This window comes from Pseudophryne corroboree, chromosome 11, assembly GCF_028390025.1.
Source record: "Pseudophryne corroboree isolate aPseCor3 chromosome 11, aPseCor3.hap2, whole genome shotgun sequence".
Lineage (NCBI taxonomy): Eukaryota > Metazoa > Chordata > Amphibia > Anura > Myobatrachidae > Pseudophryne > Pseudophryne corroboree.
In genome coordinates this window covers 78200565-78214115 of record NC_086454.1, presented here as the reverse complement: position 1 = coordinate 78214115, position 13551 = coordinate 78200565, and the positions used below count along the sequence as shown (strand labels likewise).

Here is a 13551-nt window from a genome sequence, read left to right as displayed (position 1 = left end):
AATTAGAACCATACAACATGCTCCATAGAGGAGCTACTACCCTCCTGCTGCTGCCCCCGCCTCGCAGGAGTTAATAGGAGTCACAGCGAGCTGGGTACACATAGAGCCCGGCTGATCGGGAGTGTTTTACCCTATCAGCTGGGGATCGCACAGGTGTGTACTCAGCTTGAGGTGCCTCTGAAACACTGCTGCTGGAAATTTACTCCTATATAGTACACTACAGCCTTGCATTTTGAAGCCTACTACCACTAGTGTCTCATGATTTCAAAGGATTTTGAAATACACAAGGGGGGTGATTCCGAGTTGTTCGCTCGCTAGCTGCTTTTAGCAGCATTGCACACGCTAAGCCGCCGCCCTCTGGGAGTGTATCTTAGCTTAGCAGAATTGCGAACGAAAGATTAGTAGAATTGCGAATAGAAAATTCTTAGCAGTTTCTGAGTAGCTCGAGACTTACTCACAAATAGCGATCAGTTCAGTCAGTTTCGTTCCTGGTTTGATGTCACACACACGCCCAGCGTTCGGCCAGCCACTCCCCCGTTTCTCCAGACACTCCCGTGTTTTTCCCTGGCACGCCTGTGTTTTTCCGCACACTCCCAGAAAACGGCCAGTTTCCGCCCAGAAACACCCACTTCCTGTCAATCACACTACGATCACTTCAACGATGAAAAATCTTCATTCGGGCGTGAGTAAATCTACTAAGTTTTGTGTTAAAATACTAACCACATGCGCACTGCGAACCATGCGCATGCGCATTTTTGCCTTAATCGCTCCGTTGCGAAAATCGGCAACGAGCGAACAACTCGGAATGACCACCAATGTTACCTGGCAAGTGAGAGTAGATATTTCACAGGTTTCAGTGCCAGAGGGTGGGGGATATAAATTGCTTGGTCAGTAGCCAGGGCATAATGTGATACTTAAAAGTACAAGCCAAAATGTAGCCAGATTCACAATTGTACTCACTAGCACACTTTTGTAGGTCTATATACCTTAAGGGATACATTTTCTAGGACCAGTTTTCTTTATTTATTGGAGGGGGGGGGGGGGGGGGGGAGTTGGCTGATTTTTCCATTGGTAATGCAATACATCCATTTACTAAACTCCAAACTGACAAAAAAAAAAAAATGACCGACTGTAGATCATCGGACCTACTATAGATTACATAGACAAATATACAAACCGCAGATATACTAGGCATCAGTTTGCAAAAAAAACAACTGAAACTGGCCAAAAACAAACAGCAAACCTACATAAATCATAGACTTGCCTGTGGCAGGCATTTTGCTATGAAGTCACTCGGAGACACTCTCCGTAGGAATAAATGGGGATGCCCTGATTGCTAAGTTTTCAATCCACTGTTGGTACTTGACTGTTTTAATCAGACGGCAAATCGGACCCTTAGTAAATTGCCCGCTAAGTCTGCAATCTACAACAATACAAACACGTTCAGGTCATACACAGTTTTATCAATTGCCTCATATAAAAAGATACTGAAATCAAATCAATTGGTCAATTATATATTGCAATGCACAAATCATAGAATACAAATACTTAATAAGGATTTTCTTCTATTATTTGGTAGAAAGTTTGTACCCATATCATCATAGGTCACAGTGTTTCTGTTTCTGTCAATTCCACATGAAGTGGCAACTGAAAAATACAAAAATGGTGGTCAGATATCAGTAACGGTGGAGAGGGAGCTTCTCTGTACTGATACTGGGTGGAAATATCATAGGATGTCCACTTTGCACTTTGCTTCCCTTATTACATTTAGGGACCTATTTGTAATTTGTGGCAATCCTTATTGCATAAATGGTGATAAGAAATTATATTTAGGGGGTATTTATAATAAATCTTTGCCCAGGACAGTGGCTCTGATAGAAGCTTGCCCCAGCGAAGAGTTTGGCATTAAACTAATAGTTATTGCTATCACTTTACAGCCAGCTGGAACCCTGAGCATGTGCGCCAATTAGGTCACACACAGGCAAGATGCAATCACTGGTAGCCGAGGTGCATGTGGGCAGCCGGCAGTGGCACGGGAAGGATCAGAAGATCCCTCTCCAGCAATAATGGCTCAATAGGATCAAAGCCGCTAACGCAATCTGAAGATGACAAAGCAAAATTTAATAAATTGACCCAGAGTACAGTCCACATTGTGATGAATGGGGACTGCATTAATTATGAGATCTAACTGATAAGGCTTTTCTTTAATTGCAACTATACTTTAGTATACTTACTAGTTTATGCTAAAACTACCATTTGTGCATGAATACCTTTACTGTTTTCCTCCACAGAAATTATCTTAAACCAACCTTAATTCAACCACCCTATATAGTTTCACAATAATGCAAAGTCCTAATTTTAGTGGCTGAATTCCAAATTTTATTACACGTTTTGCAAAGGTTGATTTAATGCTTGTGTTTGTCACATGCGTTATGTATTGTAGGCTGTAGCAGGCAATGCTACAGGTTTTAGATACATATTAATACTGGTGTGTTTTGTATTGTATTGTATTGTATTATAGTGTAGCATAAAACCTGAATTTCATCCAGAGGCCAATACTATGAGTAAGAGAAAACGCAGAACAGGAACAAAACACCAAACCTTACAAACAGAGAACCCTGATAGGAAATCAGCGGGGGGCAGTTCTTCGGATGCAATTTGTTGCCAGTGGTTTTGTTTCGGTTTTCCAGTTGGTAGACTTTGCTAAATAGCCCTCACCAGGGTTTTCATTTGCCAGTGAATAAATATGGTTTTTGGGGTCAAAGAAAGCAGTGATGTCATCTGCTGATTGCCATTTTTTCACCCCTGTGGTAATTTTGAGATATACAGTATAATACATTGGCCCTCATTCCGAGTTGATCGGTCGCAAGGCGAATTTAGCAGAGTTACACACGCTTAGTCTACGCCTACTGGGAGTGTATCTTAGCATCTTAAAAGTGCGAACGAAGTTTACGCAATATTGCGAACAAAAAAAACTTAGCAGTTTTAGAGTAGCTCCAGACTTACTCTGCCTGTGCGATCAGTTCAGTGCTTGTCGTTCCTGGTTTGACGTCACAAACACTCCCAGCGTTCGCCCAGACACTCCCCCGTTTCTCCGGCCACTCCTGCGTTTTTTCCGGAAACGGTAGCGTTTTCACCCACACGCCCATAAAACGCCGTGTTTCCGCCCAGTAACACCCATTTCCTGTCAATCACACTACGTTCGCCGGTGCGAACAAAAAGCCGTGAGTAAAAATCCTTTCTTCATAGCAGAATTACTTAGCGCAGTCGCAGTGCGAACATTGCACATGCGCTCTAAGCTGATTTTCACTGCGATGCGAAAAAAAAGAACGAGCGAACGACTCGGAATGAGGGCCATTGTACGGTACTAAAATCTTGGCAAAGGAAAAGTAGCATCAAGATAAGATTGAAAACTCCTTTTGAATGTATAAGAAATATAGGACTAATACAGTATTTGCTTCAGGGCTTGTACACATGGACGTTTACACAAGTACAATGTGTGTGCTCTTGTTCTCTCTATTGACAGGGAGCTAGAAGTACTGTATGGGGGAAATGTATCAAGTTTTGGGGGGTGGTATGCAGTTGTTTGGGCGCCCATTGTTTTATCGCACTGATCGCGCCCAAAAGTCCAGAGTTTAGCCACGCAAAATGGCTAAGTACCACTAAGTGCTGCCGGCAACACAAAAAGTCCAGTTACACTTTTCACACAAATTTCCTGCTGCCAGCTCGGGGGGCTGCCCTCTAGTGGCAGATGCCCAAATAACAATTAAATCGCACCTTGGAGAGATATAAAGTGGAGAGAAAGTACTAGCACTACCCAGTCAGCATTTAACTGTCATTTTTCAAACACAGGGGCTCATTTATCAACGTGTTTTAGCTATTTAAAACTTGTTGTGTATGATAATTCTGCTCCAGCCAATCAACTCCTGTCATGTGTTTGAAAAATGACAATTGGGAGCTGATTGGCTGGAGCACCATTTATCATGTGTGGCGAGTTTTAAATAACAAAAACTTGTTGATAAATAGGCCTCATACTTTTTACAATGACAGTTTGGAGCTGATTGGTTGATACTTTATCTCTCTCCAAGCTTCGGTACATCTCCCCATTGTGTTCTTAATGTTTCTCAAACTTGCCTACAGCATGGTGTACCATGACGTTAATGATCGCTTCCATAGAACTTCACTGTATTCTAGCCAAGGCTTGTTAGTGAATGTGGATGATTGGTTGCTATGGGCAACATCCCATCTTAAATAGAACTCCCACCTTTGTAAATTTACCCCTCAGTGTCAAACCTAATTTAAAAGGCTTTCAGAAAGTCTTTATTTAGGAGGCCTTAAACCATACTTGCCTACCTTGCTGTCCCCTCCTCCGGAGCTACGATGACGCGATTCAGCGCAAATCACGTCATCGGATCCCCTCGGCCACCCACTTGTTCTCTGCTGTGGGTGGCCGAGGGGGAGAGTGGAGGGCCTGACAAGGAAAATGGGAGGCTTGCCCACCCTTCCGGGGGGCCGGGAGGGCCACCCAATTTTTGGCACCCTCCCGCCCATTCCGGGAGGGTAGGCAAGTATGCCTTAAACTTACATCTCACTGATACATCAGAAGAAGCCACGGGATCATATCAGGGCAGGCAGCGAAACAGCATCTACAGCATGTAGAGAGCTATAGGGTCTAAAAATATATAGATATTTTTGTTTACATTTTTACACATAACATTGTACTGTTGTTAATTAGTAGAAATTCAAGTTTACTCATAAACGCAGTTATAATTTCAAAGAGGAATAATTTGACAATGACGTTTTGTTTTCAGGAGCTGGTATTTTATTTGATGTTTATTTCTAGTACTTTATGTAATTTGTTTTTATGCAGTGTTTTTATATCCGTCATACGATATTGCTCCTTTATTATTAATCCTACCAGCTCTGAACTGGAAACGTTCTCTAAAGATCGTACAGTCTTATTGCTTAGCTGAAGAAAAGACTATTTAGTGTACCATGCGGAAAGCTTGCCCAGTTCTTGATACAAGAGAGGAAAACATTGGGAAGAGACCTCTACGGAGCTGTGTAATCAGATTATTACTTTCCTAATACAGGGGGAAGTCTGCTCTGTCACAATGAATCGGGGCTGCAGCTGCTCTCTCCGGATCACCTGGCCACTAGAGATCAACATCACAAGCCAGTGTGAATAAACCCGTGCTTAGCCTTCTCAAATAAATGTAATTACCTTCTCCTCATGCTTCATTTGCAGGGGGCTTCTCGATAGCGGATGATGACTTTTCACAGTTTAGTGTAGAGTCAGTGGATTCACTTTAAAAGACTGAGATAAAGCATTTATATATCATGTTACAATGTTGTGTAACTGTAACAGTAAATCTAATTGAGCACTACAACATACAGTATTTCATTAACATGGAAAAAGTTGATGGGAGCGGGTGCCCATTGCCTTACCGACTCTTACACATTCCATAAGAGACACGTGGGAACGTGGTATTTTGAGTAGATACAGTAGAAACAGTTGAGCATAACAGGTGATTCCTGGGGTTGGGTATGGGATACCGGCAGTCAGGATGGCGGTGGTCAGAATACCGACACCGGCATCCCGACTGCTTGAAATCCCGACAGGGGTGCAGGAGGCAGGTAAAGCTAATTTCAACCCTCCTCCTAACCCTCCCTCCCCGCAGCCTAACCCAAACCTTCCCTCCCTGCAGCCTAATCCTAACCCTCCCTCACCGCAGCCTAACCCTAAACTCTCCTCCCGAAGCCTAACCCTAACCTCCCCTCCCTTCAGCCGAATCCATACCCTCCCCCTGCAGCTTAACCCTAACCCTCCAACTACAGCCTAACCCTAACCCTCCCTCCCCGCAGCCTAACACTAACCTCCACTCCCTGCAGCCGAATCCAAATCCTCTCCCCGCAGCCTAACCCTAACCCTCCCTCCCCGCAGCCTAACCCTAATCCTCCAACCACAGCCTAACCCTAACCCTCCCTCCCCGCAGCCTAACCCTAAATTCCACTCCCTACAGCCGAATCCAAATCCTCTCCCCGCAGCCTAACCCTAATCCTCCAACCACAGCCTAACCCTAACCCTCCCTCCCCGCAGCCTAACCCTAAATTTCACTCCCTACAGCCGAATCCAAGTCCTCTCCCCGCAGCCTAACCTTAATCCTCCAACCATAACCTAACCCTAACCCTCGCAGTATACTTAAGTTCAGGATTCCGGCTGTCGGGATTCCTGCACAAGTATTCTGACTGCTGGGATCCCAACTACATCCCGATTCTTGTGCTAAGAAACATCAGAATACATGACTGTTATTGGCTGTGGCTGTCTTGTAAGTAACTTTGTGGGGTTGTGTAGTCTTGCCGCCTGTTCAAAGGGTAGTCCCTTAGTTTGGCATTAAAATGTGAACAGAGCTAAGTGACTTAGTCCACACCCACATGTTTATGTATGGTATATTGGTATATTTTGCCCATTAATGATAGGAGGTAAGCTGTCAATAAGGTAAATCTCTTTATTGATCAGTGTTTGCTTGAACTCCAATGGGAAATGCGCCATTGTTCTTGGACCCTAAATATTTTTGAGGCCCTGATGCGGGTCTTTGAAAGCAGGGCTGGACTGCCCATCTGACACTTCTGGCATTTGCCAGTAGGGCCAACGCGTTGGTGGGCCGGTCCTGTTACACAGAGAGCCGGAAAGGCCGTGCACAGCGCAGCTTCCGGCTCTCTGGCCTGGCCGCTCCCCTGCCCATCTTTATGGAAATTAAGGTGTGCCACGAGTCCACGCCCCCTGACTCACGGCATGCCCCGCCTATCACCATGAAAATGGAAGTGTACCGTGCCCCCCTGACTCGTGGCACACCCTTGTCAGTGGTGTCTGTGTGCCCCTTTTCGCAGCATGCACGAGTTCGGCCCCCAGTCAATCCCTGTTTGAAAGTGTTTGTTCCAGTCAGAATGTGCTTCATATCTGACATTGAGAGGACCCCAAAAACAGTTCTAGGACCCTAAGGTTGTGCTCCTTTGTCATATATAAAAAAAAGTATATGGAGAAGTGTCATCATTACATGGTAATAATGATGACACTTTAATATTAGATACTCCTAACTCTCACTTCAGACTTTGCGTTGATAAGCTTAGTAGAATGTCAGTAACACTTCAATATAACCTGACATTTACTGAGAGATGTCCGTAAGACTGTGTCCTCACAAATAGGTGTGGCTTTGGCAGTACGAGCGATTGTATGAATTTGTCAGTTGATGTGAACTTCTAGATTGAATGTGTTCAAGCTCCTGAAATCAGCTGAAATATTCAGTTACTACATTCATACAACAAGGTGTGATCGGATGCGTCTCACTCAGATTTGCATTGGGTCTCATGGTACCTGGCCAACAGGGGATTCTCTCTTACCATCAGTAATCGCCTGTACTGACTCCAGTCACTGCGCAGTGGGCGGGTATTTTGCTGCCACCACCAGGTCTTACCGCCAGCTCTGGAACAGCTTACTTCCACTTCCATCAGCACTTGAAACCGCTTGCTGTGTATGTGTCCTGACTGACGTCGGTTGACCTCCACTGGTCACCAACGTGGACCAGGCCCTGCATGGTAGCTGGCAGAGGACGGAGCTTGGAAATGCTGGACTCACCTCAGTACAACCGGAGAACGGGACTGCGTTTCTCACATGACTGAATATAACATGTTAAAGCACATTGTTAAACATACATTTAGTAATTTGCAGTACATGCCGCCTAGCGCCGATTTGTCCATTTAAAAAAAATGGCGAATGCACCACGAGTGTATCCTGTGTGCCGGGCTTCCGGCCACACAAGGTATTTGCCATAAATGACTCAAGAACCTTCTTGACTACCACAATCTAGTACAACTGCAACTCCTCTTTTCTTTAGTGGTTTCTGCGTACACACCAATCTACTGTCCCAGAGCCAAGTCAGCAATTTGGCACATATTCATAGCCTAGTTGCATTGATTTGTACATTACTGTGCCAGGCTGAACCACAGGATGTTCTTTGTACTAGCTATAATCTTTTGTGTGTACTTCTCACTACAGTTATACAGATGTCTCCTCCTCATACACTACTGCTACAGTTGTGCAAAACGGGTGGTCTTCAGTTTGTTGACGGCCGGGCTCCCGACAACCAGCATACCGGTGCCGGAATCCCGACTACCGGCAAACCGACAGCTTTTCTCCCTCATGGGGGTCCACGACCCCCCTGAAGGGAGAATAGATAGTGTGGCGTGCGTAGCACACCACCGTGCCCATAGCGTGGCGAACGCAGCGAGGCCGCAAGGGGCTCATTTGCGCTCACCCAGCTGTCGGTATGCCGGCGGTCGGGATTCTGGCACTGGTATGCTGACCGCCAGGGGCCCGACCGCCGGCATAACATACTACACCAGTGCAAAACATCCCTTTTTTGGCAAACCTAGGGGTATATGTAATAGGGTCTGAGTTTGCCGGAAGTGCAGGATGTCAGCCAAGAATTTTTAAAGCGTCAATCACTTACAGGAAAAATCAGGTTGTGCCAATAAATAAGAAAAGTGTTAATAGCACGTTACCCATAACTAAGCTTACCATACTATCCCTTTAAACGGGGACACTTATAGATTACGCAGGTTCTGTGGCTGATTAAAAACAGGTAAAATGCAGGCTTGTAGTCAGCCAGCCACAGAACCTGTGTAATTCATGAATTTAGGAATCGTATGGTACGCCTATCTATAATGTACTAAAATCAGACTATTTTATTTTAAAATAGCAGCTCCTAGTCCTTAAACTAGGGCTCCTTACTTAATATACTGAGATTGGGAGCAATAAATATACATGGGTAGTAATCTTTTGTTACTATGGCGACCTTTCACCCATTCACTAGTTCCGAAATGACAACTGTGCTCTGGTGGCCTGTGAGATAATGATCTAACCCTGGGTTTTCTCTGTTTACCAGCTTTCAGCTCATGGAATATAAGCTCTGAAACAGCAATTGATCATTATCTCAATGGTGAGCCAGAGCTTAAATTGACATGTCACTCCATGTAGTCATCTTTCAAATTTAGATTAGTAGAACTCATGTTAATAAATAAATACATTACACATAAACACACACCTATAGGACATATGTGCATATATAGTGTAGATATATAAAAATTGTGAGATTTCTGTTTGAACAATTATTTTATGTCTTTGTCAGGCCCCCAGCTGACAATATTCTGATTTTGAGCTTTGAAAAAGTCATTTGTACAGAAGAAGGTGGGCGCAAAGTCATTCATAAAGCCTTGTTGGACCCTGATGTGTCTCTTCCTGGATATGGAAGGTAAACTATCACATGAAAATAAGAGGAAGCAAATAATGGAACTGTACTGAACGGAGATACAGTTATTCCTTAGTAATTTCAAGTCAAATGCAAAGGAGACAATAATATAGGGTTGGAGTCTGCTTATGTATAAACGCTATTTTCTTAAGCCTGGTATGCTTTTATGTCAGTAATGGATAGCTTTGGAAACTATTATTATGCCAACCATACATAAAGGGAATAGAAAAATGGTGGCAATGTGAAGTCCCATTTCCTACTAGCTGCAGGCTGTCAGTAAGGGGTTATTATTTATGGCCTGTGCCAGGCACCCGGCACTTGGCCGCTGTATGCATAGAATACAATATAAACATTATAGCGGGATACGTCAGTCGGAATGCTGATGCTGGAATCCCAGCACTGCTCGGAATGCCGATGCCGGAATCCTGAACAGGCTCTGCCGGGACTCCTGATCAAGCTCTGCTTGGTAGGCCTTGGGATGGGTGAGGAGGTTAGGTTTAGGCTGTAGGGGAAGGGTTAGGCTGCTGGGAAGGGAGGGTTTAGGGTTATGCTGCGGAAAGTGGGGGTTGGGTCAGGCAACCCCGGAGAGGGGGGGGGGGGTTAAGGTTAGGTTGGAGGGGTGAGAGGGTTAGGATTGGGTTGCGGGAAAGGGGGTTAGGTTTAGGCATCTCCAGGAAGGGTGAGGGTTAGGCTTGCGGGGAGGGGGTTAGGGTTAGGCTGTGGCAAGGGAGGGTTAGGGGGGAGGGTAAACCTACTTACCTGACCCCTGTCGGGATTCTCTGCTTCCGGATGCCGGTGTTGGTCATTTGACTGCCAGCATCCTGTCAGCCGGGATATCATATGTATCCCATTATAGCATATCTCAGTGTAGGAACACAATGCTAATACTGGGATTTTCTCAATACTTTGGTAGGGGGCAGCTTACCCAATATTACATTTTGATAATAGTATAATAATAGTAATAATCCATTACAATGCAGACTAATTGAGTGACTCTCTTGTACAGCTGGCATCTATGCCCAGGATTCCCGGACAATGTGGCCACTACATATCACCAGTCTCTCCATGTACCAGAATGTGTGGATGCGGACGCTCTATTTCTTCAATCGAAGGTAAGCACAAAAAAATAATAATCACGGAGTCCACGACTGAGTCTTGGAACACAGTGTGGCGGCCAGTGGTGTTGTTTAGTCTGTGGATGGACTGATGCACCCGGAACTATGCATGAAATACAATTCTTATGTTAAAAATTTGAAATTTAGGGGGACATGTACTAAGCAGTGATAAAAGTGGAGAAGGGAGCCAGTGGAGAAATTGCCCATGGCAACCAATCAGCTGCTCTGTATAGTTTTAAAGTATGCAAATTAGAAATGTTACATCCATGCTGATTGGTTGCCTTGGGCAACTTCTCCACTGGCTCACTTCTCCACTTTTGTCACTGCTTAGTACATGTCCCCTTTAGTTTGGCCAGTGGAGAATACCTAAATGGGATAAAAGTCTGACAAACAGAAAGTTTGACATATTAATTCTATTTATATATGATCCCTAAGTGTATTAATCAGCCCAAACGCTTGCAGCTGAAATGAAGTCGCATTTAGAAGTATCCTCATTGCACTTTGACTAAACTGTGTGTTTAGTTCTGGGTTTGTGTTTATGAGGGGAAGCCTGGGGCTTTGAAATGAGAGTTTCACTCAAGCAGACGTGAATTGATCATTGTCAAATATACCTACTGTAGTGTATCTGACATTCCAAAGGAAGATACATATTTTCAGGTGACAGCTTAACCCCTTGCTGTCTACAGCAGCCTCAGACACATTTTGTGGATAGTGCAAATAATTAATATTTTTCTGTTGTGATCTATAATGCTGTCTCTTTTCTTTCTTACTTTTTTTTTAAATCTATCTTTATAATTTTACAATAGCCTACAAAATGAAGTATAACGTTAGAGGAAAATAACATAATGGTATGTAAACTGCAAAAATGCAGAAAGAAAATAATGGCAGAGTTCAAAAATATCAATATGAAACCGAGAATAACAAGCCATTATCAAAGTCACAAGTAAGTGTATCCATTAGAAAAATGGAACCAAATCACTAAGTAAAAGTAAAGGGGAAAGGTAAGAGGGAGGAAGGAAAGCAAGAGAAGGAATAAGGGAGCCCAAAGGTGGTGAGCCACTGATGGAAAAATATAATGAAGGTGCTAGCGTGTGACACTGGAGACAACGTGAGCAACAAGAAAAACCCGGTGATAATAGAACAAAAGATCTGACAGTCCAGAGGGACGCAAGTATGGAAAGAATACCATGGACCCCCAAACCTGTATGACCTTATGTTATCTGTTATTTAGGTAAACTGGAATTTTTTTCCATTACAGGTGGCAATTTTGGACACCACCACATGTAAGGAAGGTACTGTAAGACGTTTCCAGTGGGTAGCGATTAAGCATCTAGTTTCATTAATGATCTTGATGGCAAGATTGAGGCCTTCAGTTGGGAGCCCCAGAAGAAAAGACCAGGAATGTTTTAACAATAGGGTCTTCTACTACCTTGTTGATAAGATCTGCAATTACATCCAAAAATTCCACTACTGGGCAGGTCCACCAAATATGCATGAAGGAACCCCATTCCCCACAACATCTCCAGAAATTAGGAAATATGGACCCAAAAATCTTATGTAAATGAGTAGGGACCAAGTACATCTATAATATACATTGTAAGCATTTTCCTTCACTAGTGTGGAAATAGAAGCTCTGGAGACTCTGACCCTAATGGTAGGCCATGCTGCTTCATCAGGTGGGGTCCCAGATCAGTTTCTCATGGAACTCATGGTTTGGAAGCGGTGGGATAGGAGAGCATTATGCAGCTAAGAGATAATTCCCTTAGTCAGTGGTCTATGGTAGCATAGGGATTCAAGAGAGGTTAAGGCACTGAGGGTTAATGAGCAAGCCAGAGACGTAACACAGTATCTCAACTGCAGGTATGTAAAGGGGTTTGCCTAAGGGAACCAAAATCTAGATTGCATATCAGAAAAGGGCATGCACAAGCAACTAAGACATCCAGTACCAAATGGATGCCTCTTCGGAGTCAAAGGAGGGAGCGTCTGGAAGACAGGCTAGGAGGAAAGGTAGGATTATCCCAAAGAGAAGTAAGCAGGGAAGGAAGCAAATGCAGTTTAAAGTGTTGAGCACAGTAATCCCAGAGGCTGCAAGCCTACAAATGAAGCTATGCACCAGATGTGATTTAAGGAGGGGGACCTGTTGTTGGTGGATGTATGCTATTTTCATGCCACAGAATGTTAGAGTTGACGCAGTGAGTGAATACACTGTTACTTATTAACTGTATTCCCCTCATACTCCTGTACATTTGTATACAACACAATAAGGGATGGAGAGAAATGATCAGCACCCACTTATTCGGTTTGGCATTTAGCCACAAGATGAAGCATTGTGTTCCAACTTCTGCTGTGGATGCACAAATCAAAAACCCATATTCACTTTTATTGACTTAAATGTGGTAATATTAAAAATATCCAGCAGCTAGATATATTTATTTATTTAAATTTAAAATACATATAGCTTATAGTCAACTTATTTAGACATCATTTAGGTAGTAGTGTTCTGTAAAACGGAATTGCACAAGATGTTCTGCATTAGACTCTCCCTGTAACATTAGTCACATTTGTGGTAACAAATGGGCAATTTATCAGAGCTTGGAGAGATCTAAAGTACTACCCAATCAGGTTACGGGGAAGATATACTAAGCCTTGGAAAGAGATAAAGTGGACAGAGATTGAGTACCTGCCAATCAGCTCTGCCATGTTACAAGTTATGTTTGTAAAAACCCCAGGAGCTGATTGGTTGGTAGTTTATCTCTGTCCACTTTCTATCTAAGGCTTGGCTTAGCACATCTGCCCCTATGCCTAGTGAAATATTAATCAGAAAGCGCCTCATTGGGGTCACTGCTTGCAAGTAGATATACAAGCTGGATTGTCATGTGTATGGTTCAGTGGCAAAATGGCTGTCTTCACTATCTGTAGGCAACAGGTGTGCTTTTATCTCAAACTATTGGTAATGCAACTATCAGGTGAATTAATTACCAGATTCTCAAAACATCCAGGACCAGGTCCCCCACAACTGAGCTCACTCCATTCATACTCGCTGTAACTACATTGAAGAAAATAAACTGTGACAACAGAGTTAAGAGCTTGAGACTCACGGCTTAGGCTGCCTAGTAACCCTCCTGAGA

The 13551-nt window shown here is 43.7% G+C and overlaps 1 protein-coding gene and 1 long non-coding RNA gene across 11 annotated transcripts in view; one reads left to right on the top strand and one right to left on the bottom strand.

Annotated features, from left to right (window-relative positions):
* The window catches only part of DCDC1 (doublecortin domain containing 1), a 962215-nt gene that overhangs the window by 595308 nt on the left and 353356 nt on the right, over nucleotides 1-13551 (top strand). For all 10 annotated transcript variants that reach the window (XM_063944440.1, XM_063944436.1, XM_063944437.1 and 7 more), the window contains 2 exons: nucleotides 9189-9311; nucleotides 10315-10420. In XM_063944440.1, coding sequence (XP_063800510.1) covers nucleotides 9189-9311; nucleotides 10315-10420 — 229 coding nt within the window. The remainder of the gene's footprint in view (nucleotides 1-9188; nucleotides 9312-10314; nucleotides 10421-13551) is intronic.
* Nucleotides 1-13551, bottom strand: part of LOC134968890 (uncharacterized) — a 44151-nt gene that overhangs the window by 2257 nt on the left and 28343 nt on the right. The window contains exon 3 of the long non-coding RNA XR_010189350.1: nucleotides 5225-5317. This is a non-coding gene — a long non-coding RNA (uncharacterized LOC134968890). The remainder of the gene's footprint in view (nucleotides 1-5224; nucleotides 5318-13551) is intronic.